The 15726-nt window shown below is 36.0% G+C and overlaps 1 protein-coding gene across 5 annotated transcripts in view; it reads left to right on the top strand.

Moving 5' to 3' along the window:
• The window catches only part of LOC105233761 (rho GTPase-activating protein Graf), a 186872-nt gene that overhangs the window by 167808 nt on the left and 3338 nt on the right, over positions 1–15726 (top strand). For 4 of the 5 annotated variants that reach the window (XM_049456752.1, XM_049456751.1, XM_049456754.1 and 1 more), the window contains 7 exons: positions 7794–8009; positions 8073–8144; positions 9556–9607; positions 12014–12327; positions 12463–12793; positions 12856–12961; positions 13026–14345. In XM_049456752.1, the coding sequence (XP_049312709.1) occupies positions 7794–8009; positions 8073–8144; positions 9556–9607; positions 12014–12327; positions 12463–12793; positions 12856–12961; positions 13026–14345 (2411 nt within the window). The remainder of the gene's footprint in view (positions 1–7793; positions 8010–8072; positions 8145–9555; positions 9608–12013; positions 12328–12462; positions 12794–12855; positions 12962–13025; positions 14346–15726) is intronic. The other variant, XM_049456753.1, reaches the window with a different exon arrangement.

The following is a 15726-nucleotide window of genomic DNA, read 5'->3' as shown; positions in this document are numbered from 1 at the left end:
GCCTATGCCGCCGTGGCTCTCCACTTTGCAACCACTCTCCAGTGTTGGGTGTAAGGCGATTTGGTCTCTTCCATGCTTGTTTGTTTGTTGGTTTTCCCCACATACACATACACTCGCACACTCACACATGCACATATTCATTCATTGTGTAACAGTGCGCTGTATGCATACATATCTACGTGTTAAAGAGTTCGTATATGTACATATATCTATACACATATACATATGTGTTTGTATATGTGTATATATGCATACTTTTATTTATGTGTATGTTTGTTTGTGTGTGCAGGCTCGTATTTTCGCGATACGAGCACCTTCTCTCGTATCCATCCATGCGCTACGGGATGAAAAATCAGTGTGTACGCGTAGCAGCGTGACGTGTTGACGACGAAAAATTAGTTAGATTTTCAATTTATAGTTATTTAGTGTAACAAATGCAGAATTTAAACATTCTATTCAAATATTCTAGTTACTAAAACATAGTGCTGTTGTTGTTTAATGAAATATCGCAGAAATTTCAACGAGTTTAGTGTGCTTTTAGGCGTTGTGCAAAGTTTGATGTATTGAAGCAAACATCTGCAACGCAGGCAAAGAAAAAAAAAGAAAAAATAGAAACAAAAACGACGAGAAAAAAAAACGAGCCATAATAACAGTTAACGAAGTGTGTAGTGAAGTGTATACGAAGAAGTGCGTAAATAATTTTGTCAAAGCGCAAATTGTGCAAAAGCGTAGCGTGCTGTGAAAAAATAAAGAAATTGTGAATTGGTTTTGTTGTAATATTTTTGCTTTTATTACTACTTAACACACATTTGCGCACAATTATTATTATTTTTTAACATAATTTTGTGCTGCTTCGCACCCAGCTGCCACATATACATATTTCTTTCAAGGCCCTTGCCTGCAAACCAATCAACTCTACAACTCCCCTTTGCACGCCTGCACACCCTCAACATCCTCTTTACACCCAATGCTTCCACATTTCTAACTTTTCACTACTCCTTAGCGCACTCCTTTCACTATAGTTGCCCTAAACCTAGCCACTCATCAATTATCCTTAGCTCCAGCACAAGCCAATAAGTATAAACAAGTTCCGTGTCGAGATTTGCAAGAAAAAGCGTTTAAATTTCTTTTTTTTTTTTTTTGCTTTCCTTTCTGCGCCTTAATCCTTCCGCCAGTTGTGCTTTCGTGTGTTAGTCGTGTCGCCTTTGCCGCTAGCTGTGTTAACGGATTTTCTGCTGCAGCTGCAAGTGTCAACATGTACGCTTGTCTCAATTGTTGTTGTTGCGGCTGTGGTCGTCACTTGCAATTGCCACTTGGTAAGTCATTGTTTGGCAGGCAGCAGGCGTTTTGTTTTCATTGCTGTCATTGAGTGGCTGTTTAAAGGATTCTCGGCGCATTTATGCCAAAGCATTGTTTATTTGTTTTGTTGTTCAATGAGCTTTGTTAATATGTGCGACTTATGTACATACATATGTGTGTGTATACCGTAATGTTTGTGTGCATGTACATATGTATGAACATGCAACAGTAAGTGTTTTAATCTTCTATATTGTCTAAAATAATGTAAAAAAAACACAAAATTAAGTTATTTTAACAAATTAAATAAAAATAGAAAAATAAATAATAAAAAAATAATAAAATAAAATAGCATAAAAAAACAGAAATAAAATTTATTTTTAATATTTTTTGTTTGATATTATTAGCATGTTATAGGAAAATGAGTATTTTCTCTTTTCTAAATAATAAAATACAATTTGAAAATAAAAAAAATTTAATAAATAAATAAAAATAATTAATTACAAGAATATACTTAAAGTAAACAAGAAATAAAAAAAAAATTAATTACTGTTATTAATTTACATCATACATAATTTTAATTTTATTTTTTAGAAATTAATTCAATAAAATAATAGACAAAAAAGTACAATAACAACATACAAAATTAATTTCTGAAAATAATAAATAAAAATAAAATTAATTAATAATAAATATTTTCGTTTTATTTTTTATGTTAAACTTAAAGTACTTCTACTTTTTAATTAATTAATTAATAATAAATGTTTTTTTATTATCATTATTATTGATTAATTAATTTTTATTTAATTTTTTAGAATTAACTTGGTTTTGTACTTTAGACGAATTATTTTATCAATTAATTTCTAAAAAATATAAATGAAAATAAAATTATGTGTGCAATTAATTAATAATAATAATAAAAAATTATTTATTATTAATTAATTTTTTAATAAATAATAATAAAAAAATTAATTAATTAATTTTAATAATAATAAAAAAATTAGTAATTAATTATATTTTTATTTATTATTTTCAATAATTTAAATAATTGTTTATTAATTTAATTAATTAAAATAATTTTTTTAATTAATTAATTAATAATAAATATTTTATTATTATTGTTATTATTTATTAATTGCACACATAATTTTATTTTCATTTATATTTTTTAGAAATTAATTGCATAAAATAATTCGTCTAAAGTACAAAACCAACTTAATTCTAAAAAAATAAATGAAAATATACAAATAAAAAATCTATAAAAAATAAAAATTAGTTTAATTCTCTTTAAAATTGTTAGTAAAGAAAAATCAGGATATTCTTTTTTCTACAAAATAAAATATATATTGAAAAACAATTTACATATATAAAATAAATAAAACAATGAACAAATAGTAAAACAAAAAATAAAGAAATAACTAATTATAAATATGGATTATATACATATATACATACATACAAAAAAAATAAAATTAAATTACATTGACAAAATAATTTAAAATAAAAAAATTACTAAATAAATATTAAAATATTTCAGTAAAATATAATAAATTATATTATTTAAATAATTAAAAATATATAGTTAAATAATAATAAAAATAAAAAGTTATAATTAAAGTTATTGTTAATAAAATTAAAAGACAATTAAATTATTTTAATAAAATTATTGAAAAAAAGTTAAATAATAAAGCAATAATTAAATAATTATAACAATATTTCAATAAAACAAAGAAATTATGTTATTAAGTATTCTTAAAGAAATATGTATGTACGTATGTATGTATATTAGGCTGATTCAAAAAAAAAAAATTTTGTTTTCGTTTGTACTCGGAAAAATAGGTTCCCAGACACCTCTAAGAAAGCCTCTCCAAATATGAGTTTTTATTTTATATTTATAAAATAAATATTCTATATTTATTATCATCAGATAGAAAAATTTATATCTCGCTTCCAACTACTTGAAAAAATATCTTGTTCCTTAGATTTAGTAGGAAACTGAATGCTTTGCAAAAAGGTCTCCTATGATTTTTTCGTAAACCCAACCGTTTAGAAGATATTAACAGTTAAAGTTTGCTTATTTTTAGGAAACATTTTTATTTCTTATTAATTTTATAACTCAATGAAAAAAAATTAGTATGGATGACGAAACTCAGAGTTTTGTAGCAAATTTACTGCTCTATAAAAATGGTCTCCTATGATTTTTCGATTAAGTTAAGCGTTTACGAGATATTCATCGTCAAACATCAATGCATATTAGGGTGGATTAAAAAAAAAAAAAAATTTCGTTTGGTACTCTGAAAAATAGATTCCTAGACGCATTTAAGAAAGCCTCTCCAAAAACCCTTCGGTTAACATTGCGCGATATCGCTCACCATTGATGGTTACGGCGGTTCCTTCTTCATTTTCGAAGAAAAATGGGCCGATTATTTTACCAGACCAAAATCCGCACCATACAGTGATTCGTGCTGGGTGCATTGGCTTCTTGACGATTACGTGCGGGTTTACTGTGCCCCAAATGCGACAATTCTGCTTGTTAACGTAACCATCGAGGTGGAAATGAGCCTCGTCCGAAAAGATGATTTTTCGGTAAAATTGACCATCCTCGGTCAAACGATCTTCTGCCTAATCTGCGAACTGTAGAATAGTGAATAGCGACCCATTTCGTAAATTTTAGACTTTTTACTGAATATCTGTCACTTTCCGAACGGTATTTGACGTTTCCAATGTCGAAATATAGATAATTCAAATTTAAAACGTTGGATGGCCCACCCTATCTGTTCTGATCGCGACGGAGGATTTTTCCAAGTACTATGATGACTGGAAAATTCGTTGGCATAAGTGTATTGCAGCAGGAGGGGATTACTTTGAAGGAGATGAAATTGAAAAATTTACCTTTCAATTTGATCAGAGTAGTATAGCATTTACTGCTCTCAGATATTCATTTGACCAGTACATCAACTATTGCCTCGAATGAAATTAGACGAAGTTCTCCTCCGCTAACATAAACACAATGCTCTTTATTAAAAATTGTACCTCTCACAGCTTTATTTTAGTTTCAAATTAATCCCGTCAAGACTGGCCACATAATAGTGGGTGTTAAGCATTTCATAAAAATTTAATATTAGGCCAGCAGCAGCTATAAGGCGGGTGAGGCAAAACTTCCCATCTGCTGTTTAACTTAACCTCTCTTCTATACGGGCGTCGAAACTCCATAATAAAATATTTTATGGTAGAATATTCGAAAGCGCAGCAGGTATCTTATATATCTTTCGACTAAAAATTGCGGTTTCTGGTATCCAAACGCCACTAGGTTCGCTTTTAATTGAATTTCTGAGCAACAGTCGCTGTCACTCTCAGCGATATCACAGAGTGAATTATAATGTGATTAGTGCGTTGCACTACCACCAAAACGACTATTGCAGCACTGCAACATTTCACGTCATTGTATCGTCGTAAGACTTCTTCTCCACTACACACTTACCCACACGCATTGCACTTTTCGGAATTTCGTCTTGAGTGAATCAAATGAAATTAATTACCGGCTTGTGAGTTCAGCTATGAAATAATTGGGGTGCGGTCGCACACACATGACGGCCAGTGGCAGTGTGGCAACAACTGATTGGCAACAATGACGGCGTCAATGCCAATGCCAAAGGTCAAAAGATCAATTTTTATGCGCTACCCCGCTGAACTGACGCCGACTGACTTTGCTTTTGGTTTTGTGCGATTGCTCCTTGTGTGGGCATGTCGCTTGAGCATTTCTTCCGGCGCTCAAAGTGGCTTACGCGCTTCCTAGTTGGCGCGTCGCTGTCGTTGTTGCTTTGTTGTATGTGGTGTAAGGCGAGGCTACATGCATGGGTTTATAGCTAACGGTTTATGACCACATGTAACTGCAAAAACACTCGACGAACAGTAAAAATATACACATATTATATAGTATAACGGTAAACGAGAGTTCGAACCACGTGCCAATCATTCAGACTCGGCATTGAATAGGTTCAACAAATTTGCGGAAAAAATAGTAATTAAAACAAGAGAAAATCTAATACCCTTCACAACTAATAAGAAAAAGGTTTGCGTACCAAAACTTGAATCCGAGCGTTTGGTTTATATGAGAGCTATATGCTTAGTAGTCCAATTTGAATAATTTTTTTTCGAAGAATTTAGATTTGCCTTGGACAGTAATCCATAGCAAGTTTGTGGAGATACCTCGTCAAATGAAAAAGTTTACCATACAAGAACTTAATTCCGAGCGTTCAGTTTATATGGCAGCTATATGCTATAGTTGTCTGATTCTTACAATTTCTTGGAAGATTGTAACAATGCCTTGAGTAACTCTCCACGCCAAATTTGCTGGAGATGTCTCGTCAAATGAAAAAAGTTTTCCGTACAAGCACTTGATTGCAATCTTACAGTGTATGGTAGCTATATGCTAGAGTGATCCGATATCAACTGTTCCGACAATGATTAATTTCTTGAGTAGTAAAGAACATTGGCAAAATTTCAGATCGATATCTCAAAAACTCAGGCAATAGTTGCGGTATATACACATGGACAGGCGCGAAGGGCCAAATCGACTCAGCTCAAGCTGAGGATTTATAGAGTTTCCGACTTTTTCTTCTTTCTCTTACTTCATGCCAATAGTAATATACTATATACTCTGTTCAAGGTATAAGAACAATTAAACACAACAAAAATAATTATATTCATAAAAGCTCCCAAGGATAACACGTTTTTTTCATCGAGTTCTTTTCTGATTTTTTCGATTTTATAACAATTTTATTATTTTAATTTTTATTTCCTCGTTCATTCATTCATTAAATAGGCTGTCACACTCTCGTATAGCTTCGCGTGTTTTGTTATCTTTCCTTGTACCTTCACATGTTTTTCTCTTTTGCTTTTTTGCGTTTGCGCGTGAACTTTTTCGTCGTACAAAGTGTGGTAGGACAGGATTTTCCAGTTGGCGTGTGTATTCAATGGTGCTTGTGGCTATTAAAAGGCTAGCAAATGGCGCTTAAAGGCAGAAGGGCGGGAGTTCGCGTGCTTCAATCACTCATAATTGCTTTGAGGAATAGGCGCCAACTTTTGTTATTTTCTATATACATACTACACAGAAATGTTAGGTTAGGTTCAGTAGAAGATGTTAACTATGGAAAGGTAAAGAGTTAGACCGCATTTCACACGTGGTGATGGCATTTAGCGGAAGACAAAACGGTTACAATGAGATATATCAATCACTGTATACTCTCATACTTGAGAAATGGTCTCAACAAGTATTTGTATATAGTATAAAAAAGATAGAAGAATTAAGCAAAGAGCTCAAAAACATGGCCTTGAGCTAATATTGAACTATGCCGTATACTTTTTTAAAGAGTAAAAATCCATTATAATCTCCTACCTTGAGGTAGTGTTGGCACACTTGAAATTACATATTGCAACTAACATTAGGAAAGCTGTTTGTTTGCTAGCTTCAAAAGCTTTGGTACCTACCATTACGATTTCACAGAACTTTCACTAAGCTTTTATTGAGCTTTCATTGGGCTTGCACGGTACTTTCGCTAACCCACTTTTACAATTTTGCAAAAATTTTGAAAAGCTTTTATTGAGCTTTCATTGGGCTTACACGGTACTTTTACAGAATTTTCAGTAACCTTTTTTTTCCAATTTTTCAGAATTTTTGAAAAGTTTTTATTGAGCTTTCACAGAACTTTCACTAAGCTTTTATTGAGCTTTCATTGGTCTTTCACGGAACTTTCGCCAACCCACTTTTACAATTTTGCAAAAATTTTGAAAAGCTTTTATTGAGCTATCATTGGGCTTTCACGTTATTTTCACAGAATTTTCGGTAACCTTTTTTCCAATTTTTCAGAATTTTCGAAAAGCTTTTTTTGAGCTTTCACTAAGCTTTCCTTGAGCTTTCGCTTATTAAAATTGTCTGAATTGTTTACACATTATGAAACGTTATTCCTCTTTTTTTTCCAAATTTTCTAGAATTTTTGAAAAGTTTTTATTGAGCTTTCACAGAACTTTCACTAAGCTTTTCTTCAGCTTCCATTTATTAAAATTGCCTAAATTTTCTATCCATTATGAAACGTGGTTCCTCTCTTTTTGAGCTCTTTTCTTATTCAGATATTTTGTACTTCGATGTGTCCTAGCTTCAACATCACTTTAAGTATTTTTAAGCTGTTTTTCCAGATTACTTCGTTATCGTAGATAGCAAGGAATGGGTTGACCAACTGAGGCATATTTTTTTAAGCTTTCTCTTGAAGAATACTTAAGTAGCTCATAAACATTCTAAGCTCTTACAGAAAAATATATAGATCAAGTTGTAGGATATATATAGAGACTATGTCTGCGGACTCTATTTAGTTTCATCATTATTTGCTTTATGGTCTTTATCAAAATCATTTTTGGAGCAATGTGTATTATTTGAGGCTATATTTTTCAAATATTCAATGTTCATGAAATTATAATTATCCCTTTTTTCTCTCTTGCAGGCGGATGCCAGTCTGGGTATGCACGAACGTGAATATGTACAGGAGTCCTTGAGTTACGTGCTACGCATACAGGAAGTGCAGGAGCGCATCAAATTTGAGTTCGTTGAAATTCTGCTTGGCTTCATCTCCGGCTGGTTGGTATTCTATCACACGGCGCACGAGCAGGCGGAGGACAATCGTGATTACCTGCAAGATTTACGGCATAAAGTGCAAAAGGTGAGTTGCTTGATCAAATTTGTATGTGAATTTGAAAGTAATTTTTATTATTTTTGCTTACAGACACGCGAGAACTTCGAAGGCACTCGAGAGAAAGTCACTGAACTGAAGACAAAATATATGGAAAAGAGAACGGTGCGTAATTGTGGTTATTTCTAGAAGCTAGACCCCTAATATATTAGGGAAAAAATTTAGACTAATAATATTTTTAATAAATTCCGAATCCCACAAGAGTTCCAAGAACGATGGCAAATATTTCGACTGTGGAAGTTTCAATCTAAATTCACTAAAATGTCTTCAGAAATCCATAAAACGAATACGAATTTGACCAGGGTCTTTTTAGGCTGTTTGATAGGCAGTCGTATGATGTATTGGTAAACTAAATAAAAGTATATTTCGATTTCGAGGAGTCCGCTGTGGGTGGGAATAACCCTTGACTTGGTTGGGTTACGTTTTACTGGCTAGCTGTCAGGTCATAAATACACCAATTTATTCTTTTTAATGTGAAATGGAGGTTCAGTTTAATTCAAGCTGAAGTATTCGTCATACAGGACGTCAACGCGTTTTGCGATAGTTTAAGAAAGACTTGATATCTAATTTTGATGCTTCATTTATTCACTTCCTGGTACTTTCTGCATGTATCGTCGTTACTCATTCGGTTCGCATTTCTGTAATAGTTGGTTCACCAGAATGTTGGCACTTTTCGCAATCTCCTCAGCTATTTCCTTCCCGGAATGCCTTTGTGGTCTGTATTCCGGTTTATATGCAGCCGTATTCCGTCAGACACTTCTTGCCTCTCAGCTGCTTAAGGCATTTACTGACGTAAGCCGATGTGAGATTATTGCTTAATTTCCGCTTAGCTATCGACGTTATTTTATTTATTATTTTTTGTACGTAAAGACTTCCGCTTAAAAAATACCGCGGAATTTCGGAATCTTGCGCAGTCGCCTATGGCCGAAGTTTTTTGTAGAAAACTTACCTAACGCCGCCAATCTTGTAGCTGCTTTTGTTGTAGAGAAAGCACTGCAATGTCGTTTCCATACTTAATTTTCACTTCTTATTATTCTACTAATATACCTTTAACCTAACCTTAATATTTGGTTTATGCTTTGGAACGTTCTTTAGAGCACTTAATCGCTTGCCATAGTCTACATTCAAGGCTAAAAAGCACCTGCATATGACAATGCGAGAATTTCCATCCTAAAAAGTTCGTCATATAACCGGACAAACCTTCAAAATCTGCAGCTGATTGACCAAAAGAATGACCAGAAAAAAAATTCCAATTTTCCTCGAGATTTATTATGGGCTATTTTGGTATAAGAAAATACCAAGTTTCTTTCTATCCCATTCCTTAACAAATCAAAACTGCGAGATTTCGAGATTTTAAGCATAAATTATAAGGATACGAGTCAGATCTACATATCTACTTTCCTAAAATTATATTGAAAAAAAAGCTTTTTTATTTTTAAGCGCTTTCTGTTTATTCTTTTCTCATCGCAAAGTTATCAATTTTTATACTAATTTATATAATCTCTTTTTTTTACAGAAACCAGAGGAGAAATTCACAAAACGTGGCTATTTATTTTTGATGGAAAAAAGTGAGTTTGAGTGTTATATGTCTTTTTTTAAATAGTCGTATTCTATATAGTTTCCTTTTCATTTCCTTTTACCCATTATGTGTAATTAAATATACAAGTATATAAAGGGTGATTTTTTAAGAGCTTGATAACTTTTTTAAAAAAAAAACGCATAAAATTTGCAAAATCTCATCGGTTCTTTATTTGAAACGTTAGATTGGTTCATGACATTTACTTTTTGAAGATAATTTCATTTAAATGTTGACCGCGGCTGCGTCTTAGGTGGTCCATTCGGAAAGTCCAATTTTGGGCAACTTTTTCGAGCATTTCGGCCGGAATAGCCCGAATTTCTTCGGAAATGTTGTCTTCCAAAGCTGGAATAGTTGCTGGCTTATTTCTGTAGACTTTAGACTTGACGTAGCCCCACAAAAAATAGTCTAAAGGCGTTAAATCGCATGATCTTGGTGGCCAACTTACGGGTCCATTTCTTGAGATGAATTGTTGTCCGAAGTTTTCCCTCAAAATGGCCATAGAATCGCGAGCTGTGTGGCATGTAGCGCCATCTTGTTGAAACCACATGTCAACCAAGTTCAGTTCTTCCATTTTTGGCAACAAAAAGTTTGTTAGCATCGAACGATAGCGATCGCCATTCACCGTAACGTTGCGTCCAACAGCATCTTTGAAAAAATACGGTCCAATGATTCCACCAGCGTACAAACCACACCAAACAGTGCATTTTTCGGGATGCATGGGCAGTTCTTGAACGGCTTCTGGTTGCTCTTCACCCCAAATGCGGCAATTTTGCTTATTTACGTAGCCATTCAACCAGAAATGAGCCTCATCGCTGAACAAAATTTGTCGCGAAACACATTTCGAACCGAACACTGATTTTGGTAATAAAATTCAATGATTTGCAAGCGTTGCTCGTTAGTAAGTCTATTCATGATGAAATGTCAAAGCATACTGAGCATTTTTCTCTTTGACACCATGTCTGAAATCCCACGTGATCTGTCAAATACTAATGCATGAAAATCCTAACCTCAAAAAAATCACCCGTTACAAAGGGTGATCTATTTCGAGGTTCCCTACTTTTTTAAAGAAAAAACACAGAAACTTCAAATTTAATGAGGAATGTTTATTATTATTCGAAACAATTTTGTTTGGCATTTGTTTTTTAAGGATTGTCTGTTTCAAATGTTGGCCGCGGCCACGTCTCAGATGATGCATGTTGAGTCCAATTTTCGATGACTCGTTTGAGCATTTCGACCGGTAACTGGCGAATCTTGTTGGCCAATCGACCGGCCCAAAACGTGAAATTATCTGCTCACCGAAATGTTCTCTCAACAAATCCATTGATTGTTGCGATGTGTGGAAAGTGGCGCCGTCGTGTTGAAACCAAATGTCGCTGAGATCACGAGCTTCAATTTCAGGCATTAAATAGTCTGTTATCATGGCGCGGTAACGGTCGCCTTTAACGATTACATCCTCACCGGCATCAGTTTTGAAGAAATATGGACCGATAATTCCACCAGCCCACCAAACCACAACCAACCGTTGTTTTTTCTTTATTTCATAAAGCTCTTGCTCTGGAATATCTTTAGGTTGCTCTTCGTTCCAAATGTGGCAATTTTGCTTGTTTACCATTTCTGACTCAATGGGTGTCATGGCTGAACAAAATTTGGCTAGAAACCGTCGGATCTTCTTGGAACTTTTCAAGAGCCCATTGAGCGAACGATGTCGCTTGGGAATGTCGAGCGGCTTCAGTTCTTGCACAATTTGTATTTTGCTTTCAATCTATGATCTCTCTCGCCTAGACGTTCTTTCCGTCAGTCCGAGTTACTACGAATGGCGCCGAATCGGCTCTCCACGGTCTTCGTGTATACTCTCAGCTACGTCTGCTATATTGTCTTCACTGCGTGCTGGACTTCGTATATTCGGTCTAATATTATCCAATAATGAATGGGTCTCAAGATAGGTGATGTTGTTGCGCATGGTACACTCAGTAGACCGATTATGTTGACCATAAGCAACTCCAGCAGTTCTTTTGAATGCCTTTTAAAAAAACGCTTTAATAGATATGATGACTGGAGATATGGAAAATGGACATGCAATCAACGTTCACACGATATTTCTATATTCAAAAGTCAACACCTTTTGTGTACTGTGGGAGTTTCTTTAGCACCAAGTAATTTTGTTTATTGTTTTTATTTTCTCTGATAAACATATGGGAGTTCCTTCATCATATAAGCCACCATTTTAAAATGTCCACAAATCTTATTCTTATTTTTATAGAATTATTTATTTTTATACAATTATAATAATTTTACTTTAATTTTTATTATACTTTGTGTTTTTTGAATATTATTTTGCTATAATTTCCCATTTTTTGCCGTTGTGTGTGACCCCCCTGATTAATACTTAAAATAGGCTCGATTTTGAAAATCTCTCTTCTAGAACCCTTCAAAGCAACATGGACGAAATACTATTGTACATACAAGAAACAAAAGAAGGAATTCACCATGCTGCAATTCAATCAGATGAATCACAGTTCCACACGGCCTGAGGGACGTGAAGAGGAGAAACTAACATTATACTCGTGTCATCCGCGCAATTCGGAATTTGAGAAACGTTTCTGCTTCGATTTAACATTCAAAGAGAAACCGGGTATTGTTTACACATTTCAAGCGCTCAGCGAGGACGATCGGCAGGCGTGGGTGAAAGCAATGGACGGCACCGAATCGGTGAGTGGCAAACAGTAACCGACATTACTTAATCATTTGCTTTAACTATTTACACTACTTTAACTCAACTCTGCACTATCTTACCTAACTCTTATGCTTACTCCACTAAACTCTATTCAATTTTTTGCATTGCAGACCTACTTTGCTCCAGGCAAAGTGAAGGCTGGCGAGGAGTATCAGTTGGATGACATGGGCTTCGCTTTCGTACGCCGTTGCATCGATGTGCTGGAGAAGCGTGGCCTCGAGGATGAGGGTATTTACCGCAAGAGCGGTGTCGGTACGAAGATTTCCAAACTCCTGTCAATGGGTATGGATCACAAGAAGGCGGATAGCGTTTTTAACGATGAACAGTATCGTGATCTCATGGAGAGCAACACCATAGCGAGTGCGTTGAAAACGTATCTGCGCAATTTAAATGAGCCGCTGATGACCTATCGCTATCACAGCGGCTTCATCGAGGCGGCAAGTGAGTATATTAAAAGTCATTGATGCAAAAGGGTATCTTAATATCTATACTCTTTAACACAGAACAAGAGAGCTTGAATCAGCGCGTGCACGAGGTGCATAAATTAGTACACAAGCTGCCACCGGTCAACTTCGAAATGCTGGATCTGGTTATTAGACATTTAACAGAGTAAGTTCCGCTTCCGTAATGCTTTGGCTCTCATTTATATATAATCTTTATATTCTCCAACCAGAGTGTCACGCAAATTCGAAAAGAATAAAATGTCGGTCTTCAATCTGGGCGTTGTATTCGGTCCGACACTGTTGCGGCCCCAGGAGGAGACCGTCGCTGCCATATTGGACATCAAGTTCAACAACATTGTTATAAATATTTTAATTGAGAATTATGATCGTATCTTTAAGAGTGACCCTAGCGCGCCACTGCTAAGCGCACCCAATCCCACTAGTCCGCCGACGCGTGTACCACGCGCCAGTCAAGCCGGCAAGTCGCCATCAGCGGGTGGCGGTGGCAGTGTGGGCAACGGTGCACGCACATCCATGTATTCGCCGCAACAACAAGTATACCGGCTGGTGACCAAGTCCAACTTTACGGATCCACCGATGTCATCGAGTTTACAAAACATTCCAAACGGCCTAATCTATTCGCATGGCAGTGGCGGTGGTGGCGGCGGAGGAGGAGGTGGTAGTGGTGGCGGCATTAACCCGACGAACCGCACAAACGGCGGCGTTGTAAGTGGACATACAACCAACGGCAGCGGCCCGAAAAGCCTTGGCATGAGCGTCAATATGGGTAGCGTGAAGAATATACATTCCATGTCGCAGAGTGACATCAGCGTGCGCAGTTTGCGTGGCGGTGGCGGTGGTAGCGCTGTGAACAGCAGTGCCGCTGATGCCGTCTACGGCATACTGGGTGGCGGCACAAATGGTTCCGGCTTAACGGCACACCATGCCACACCCGCGAATGCCACACAACTGCGTCAAGATTATCTAATGGCCACCGCTACGCCGGCGTCTACTGGTGTGATTAGTGGCGGCGGCGGTATTTATTCCACGGCCTCGGCGGGCAGCACGACACGTTTGAATATGAACAACGTTTCCCCACCGACGATATCAATGCGCACCGAGGCGTTATACGGCTCGACGGCGCTGACGGGAGGCGGCGGCGGCGGCGGAGGTGGTGGTGGTGTTGGACAGTCGCAACACTCCCGCATGTCGTACGCGCAGGCAAAACACTACTCGCCGGTGGCAGCGGCCGCCTCCACATCTAGTTCCAATGAGAGTGTCTGTGATTCTTTATCGTCGGCCAATGGCATCGGCGGTGGTAGCAATAATGGCAGCCGCTTGTTGGGCGGTTCACTGGACTACGCGCCACATGCTTCACAAGCGTCCTCGCTGTCGACGCTATTGGGCTCCACCTGCGACGATGTGGTAACGGCAACGGCGGCACCATCTATCATTGGCGGCGGCGGCAGTTCGCCGAAAGATGTCGAGTATGTGCCGGTCAAGGCGCACCGCAACAAGGAAATACATCGAGAGTTGAATATGGGCACAGCGTAAGTACAGCTCAAATTTACTTCTGCTATAGTTAAGTGCACATTTCGAACAAATCTTCAACTATTGTTTAGCATAAAAATCTGTTTGGTTCTTTCTTCAATTATGTGGAAATTTTAAATGAGATTATGTTGCGAAGAATTAATTAACAGAATCAATTTTCAGAAAGATTGAATTTTTTATTATCAATCGGGGAACTATATAAGTATAGCAAGTGCTCGGCACAACGTAGAGTACTGTCAAGCCAGGAACTCTATAAGTATATCAGATTCTCTGTAAGACTTGAGGTTTTATTTAAAATTTACTGTTGACGGCTGATATCGATTTTCCATTCTGTTTTTATAGTCCTAAATTAGAAAAAACACGAAAAATTTTCGCAGTCACTGCATTTCAAAGCATATCAAAGCATATATTCCTTAACCGCCTAACCTCAAAAGACCTTACTGATGATAAGTAAGGCATTCCAATAATTTTAACTCTAAACAGTTGTGTATTTAGATATAATATAGGGTTTTTCAAAAGTGCACTACAAAAGTAGACCGATAGGGACAGCAAACCACCTATATTTTTTCCGCTCTTCTGACATTCCTCTTCAGTAGGGTGTGCCATTCCAGCATGGAAGATATATATTCCAACAACGGGTCGAAATTATTACAATTTACTATTGAAATTTGGAGTCATTGGTCTCAATGTTAAGAGCGGGTTTTTTCAATGAGAGAGCGACATACATTTTTTTTAAATAAAACAAAAACGGTTTGGAATATCAATGAAATTCTTTATTCCTGTGGAAGTACATTCGATGTCATTATGTTTGGAACTCGATTTTTTCTATAAAGTAGTAGTAGTTATGTAGCGCTCTTAGTGACACACTCGTTATTAAAAATAAGCACATAAAATACGCGGGCTACTTTGGGGCATCCTAACCTAACTTTATTCCAAAAAATAGATAAGTTAAAACTAGAGAGATAAAATACGCATTAAATTACTTTGAGTCTGAAATTTTATTTCCACCTAACCTCAAATATATTTTCAAAACCAATTTTCAGTCTAACATTAAAGGTACTGTCTACCTTTTAAAATAGAACTACGAAGTTGTATCCATATATTTTAGGAATTTTATAAATGGGCGAGAACCTCCTTTACAAACATAACCTCTAAGTACTATATACATAACCGCGCTCCTCAACCATACTATACTAAAATTCAATAATATCAAGGGAATCATAAACCAGTATTTTCTGTAGTCCACATGGGGCTATTAAAGCCTTAGTAATATGATGTACCCTAAAACAAGGCAACGGTTGTTGTATAAGTGTTGTCTCACTATACCACATATGCCTAAAAAACACGGTGACATTGTATTTATTTTGAAAATTCTTTATT

This window comes from Bactrocera dorsalis, chromosome 4, assembly GCF_023373825.1.
Source record: "Bactrocera dorsalis isolate Fly_Bdor chromosome 4, ASM2337382v1, whole genome shotgun sequence".
Lineage (NCBI taxonomy): Eukaryota > Metazoa > Arthropoda > Insecta > Diptera > Tephritidae > Bactrocera > Bactrocera dorsalis.
This window is presented reverse-complemented; position numbering and strand designations above follow the sequence as displayed.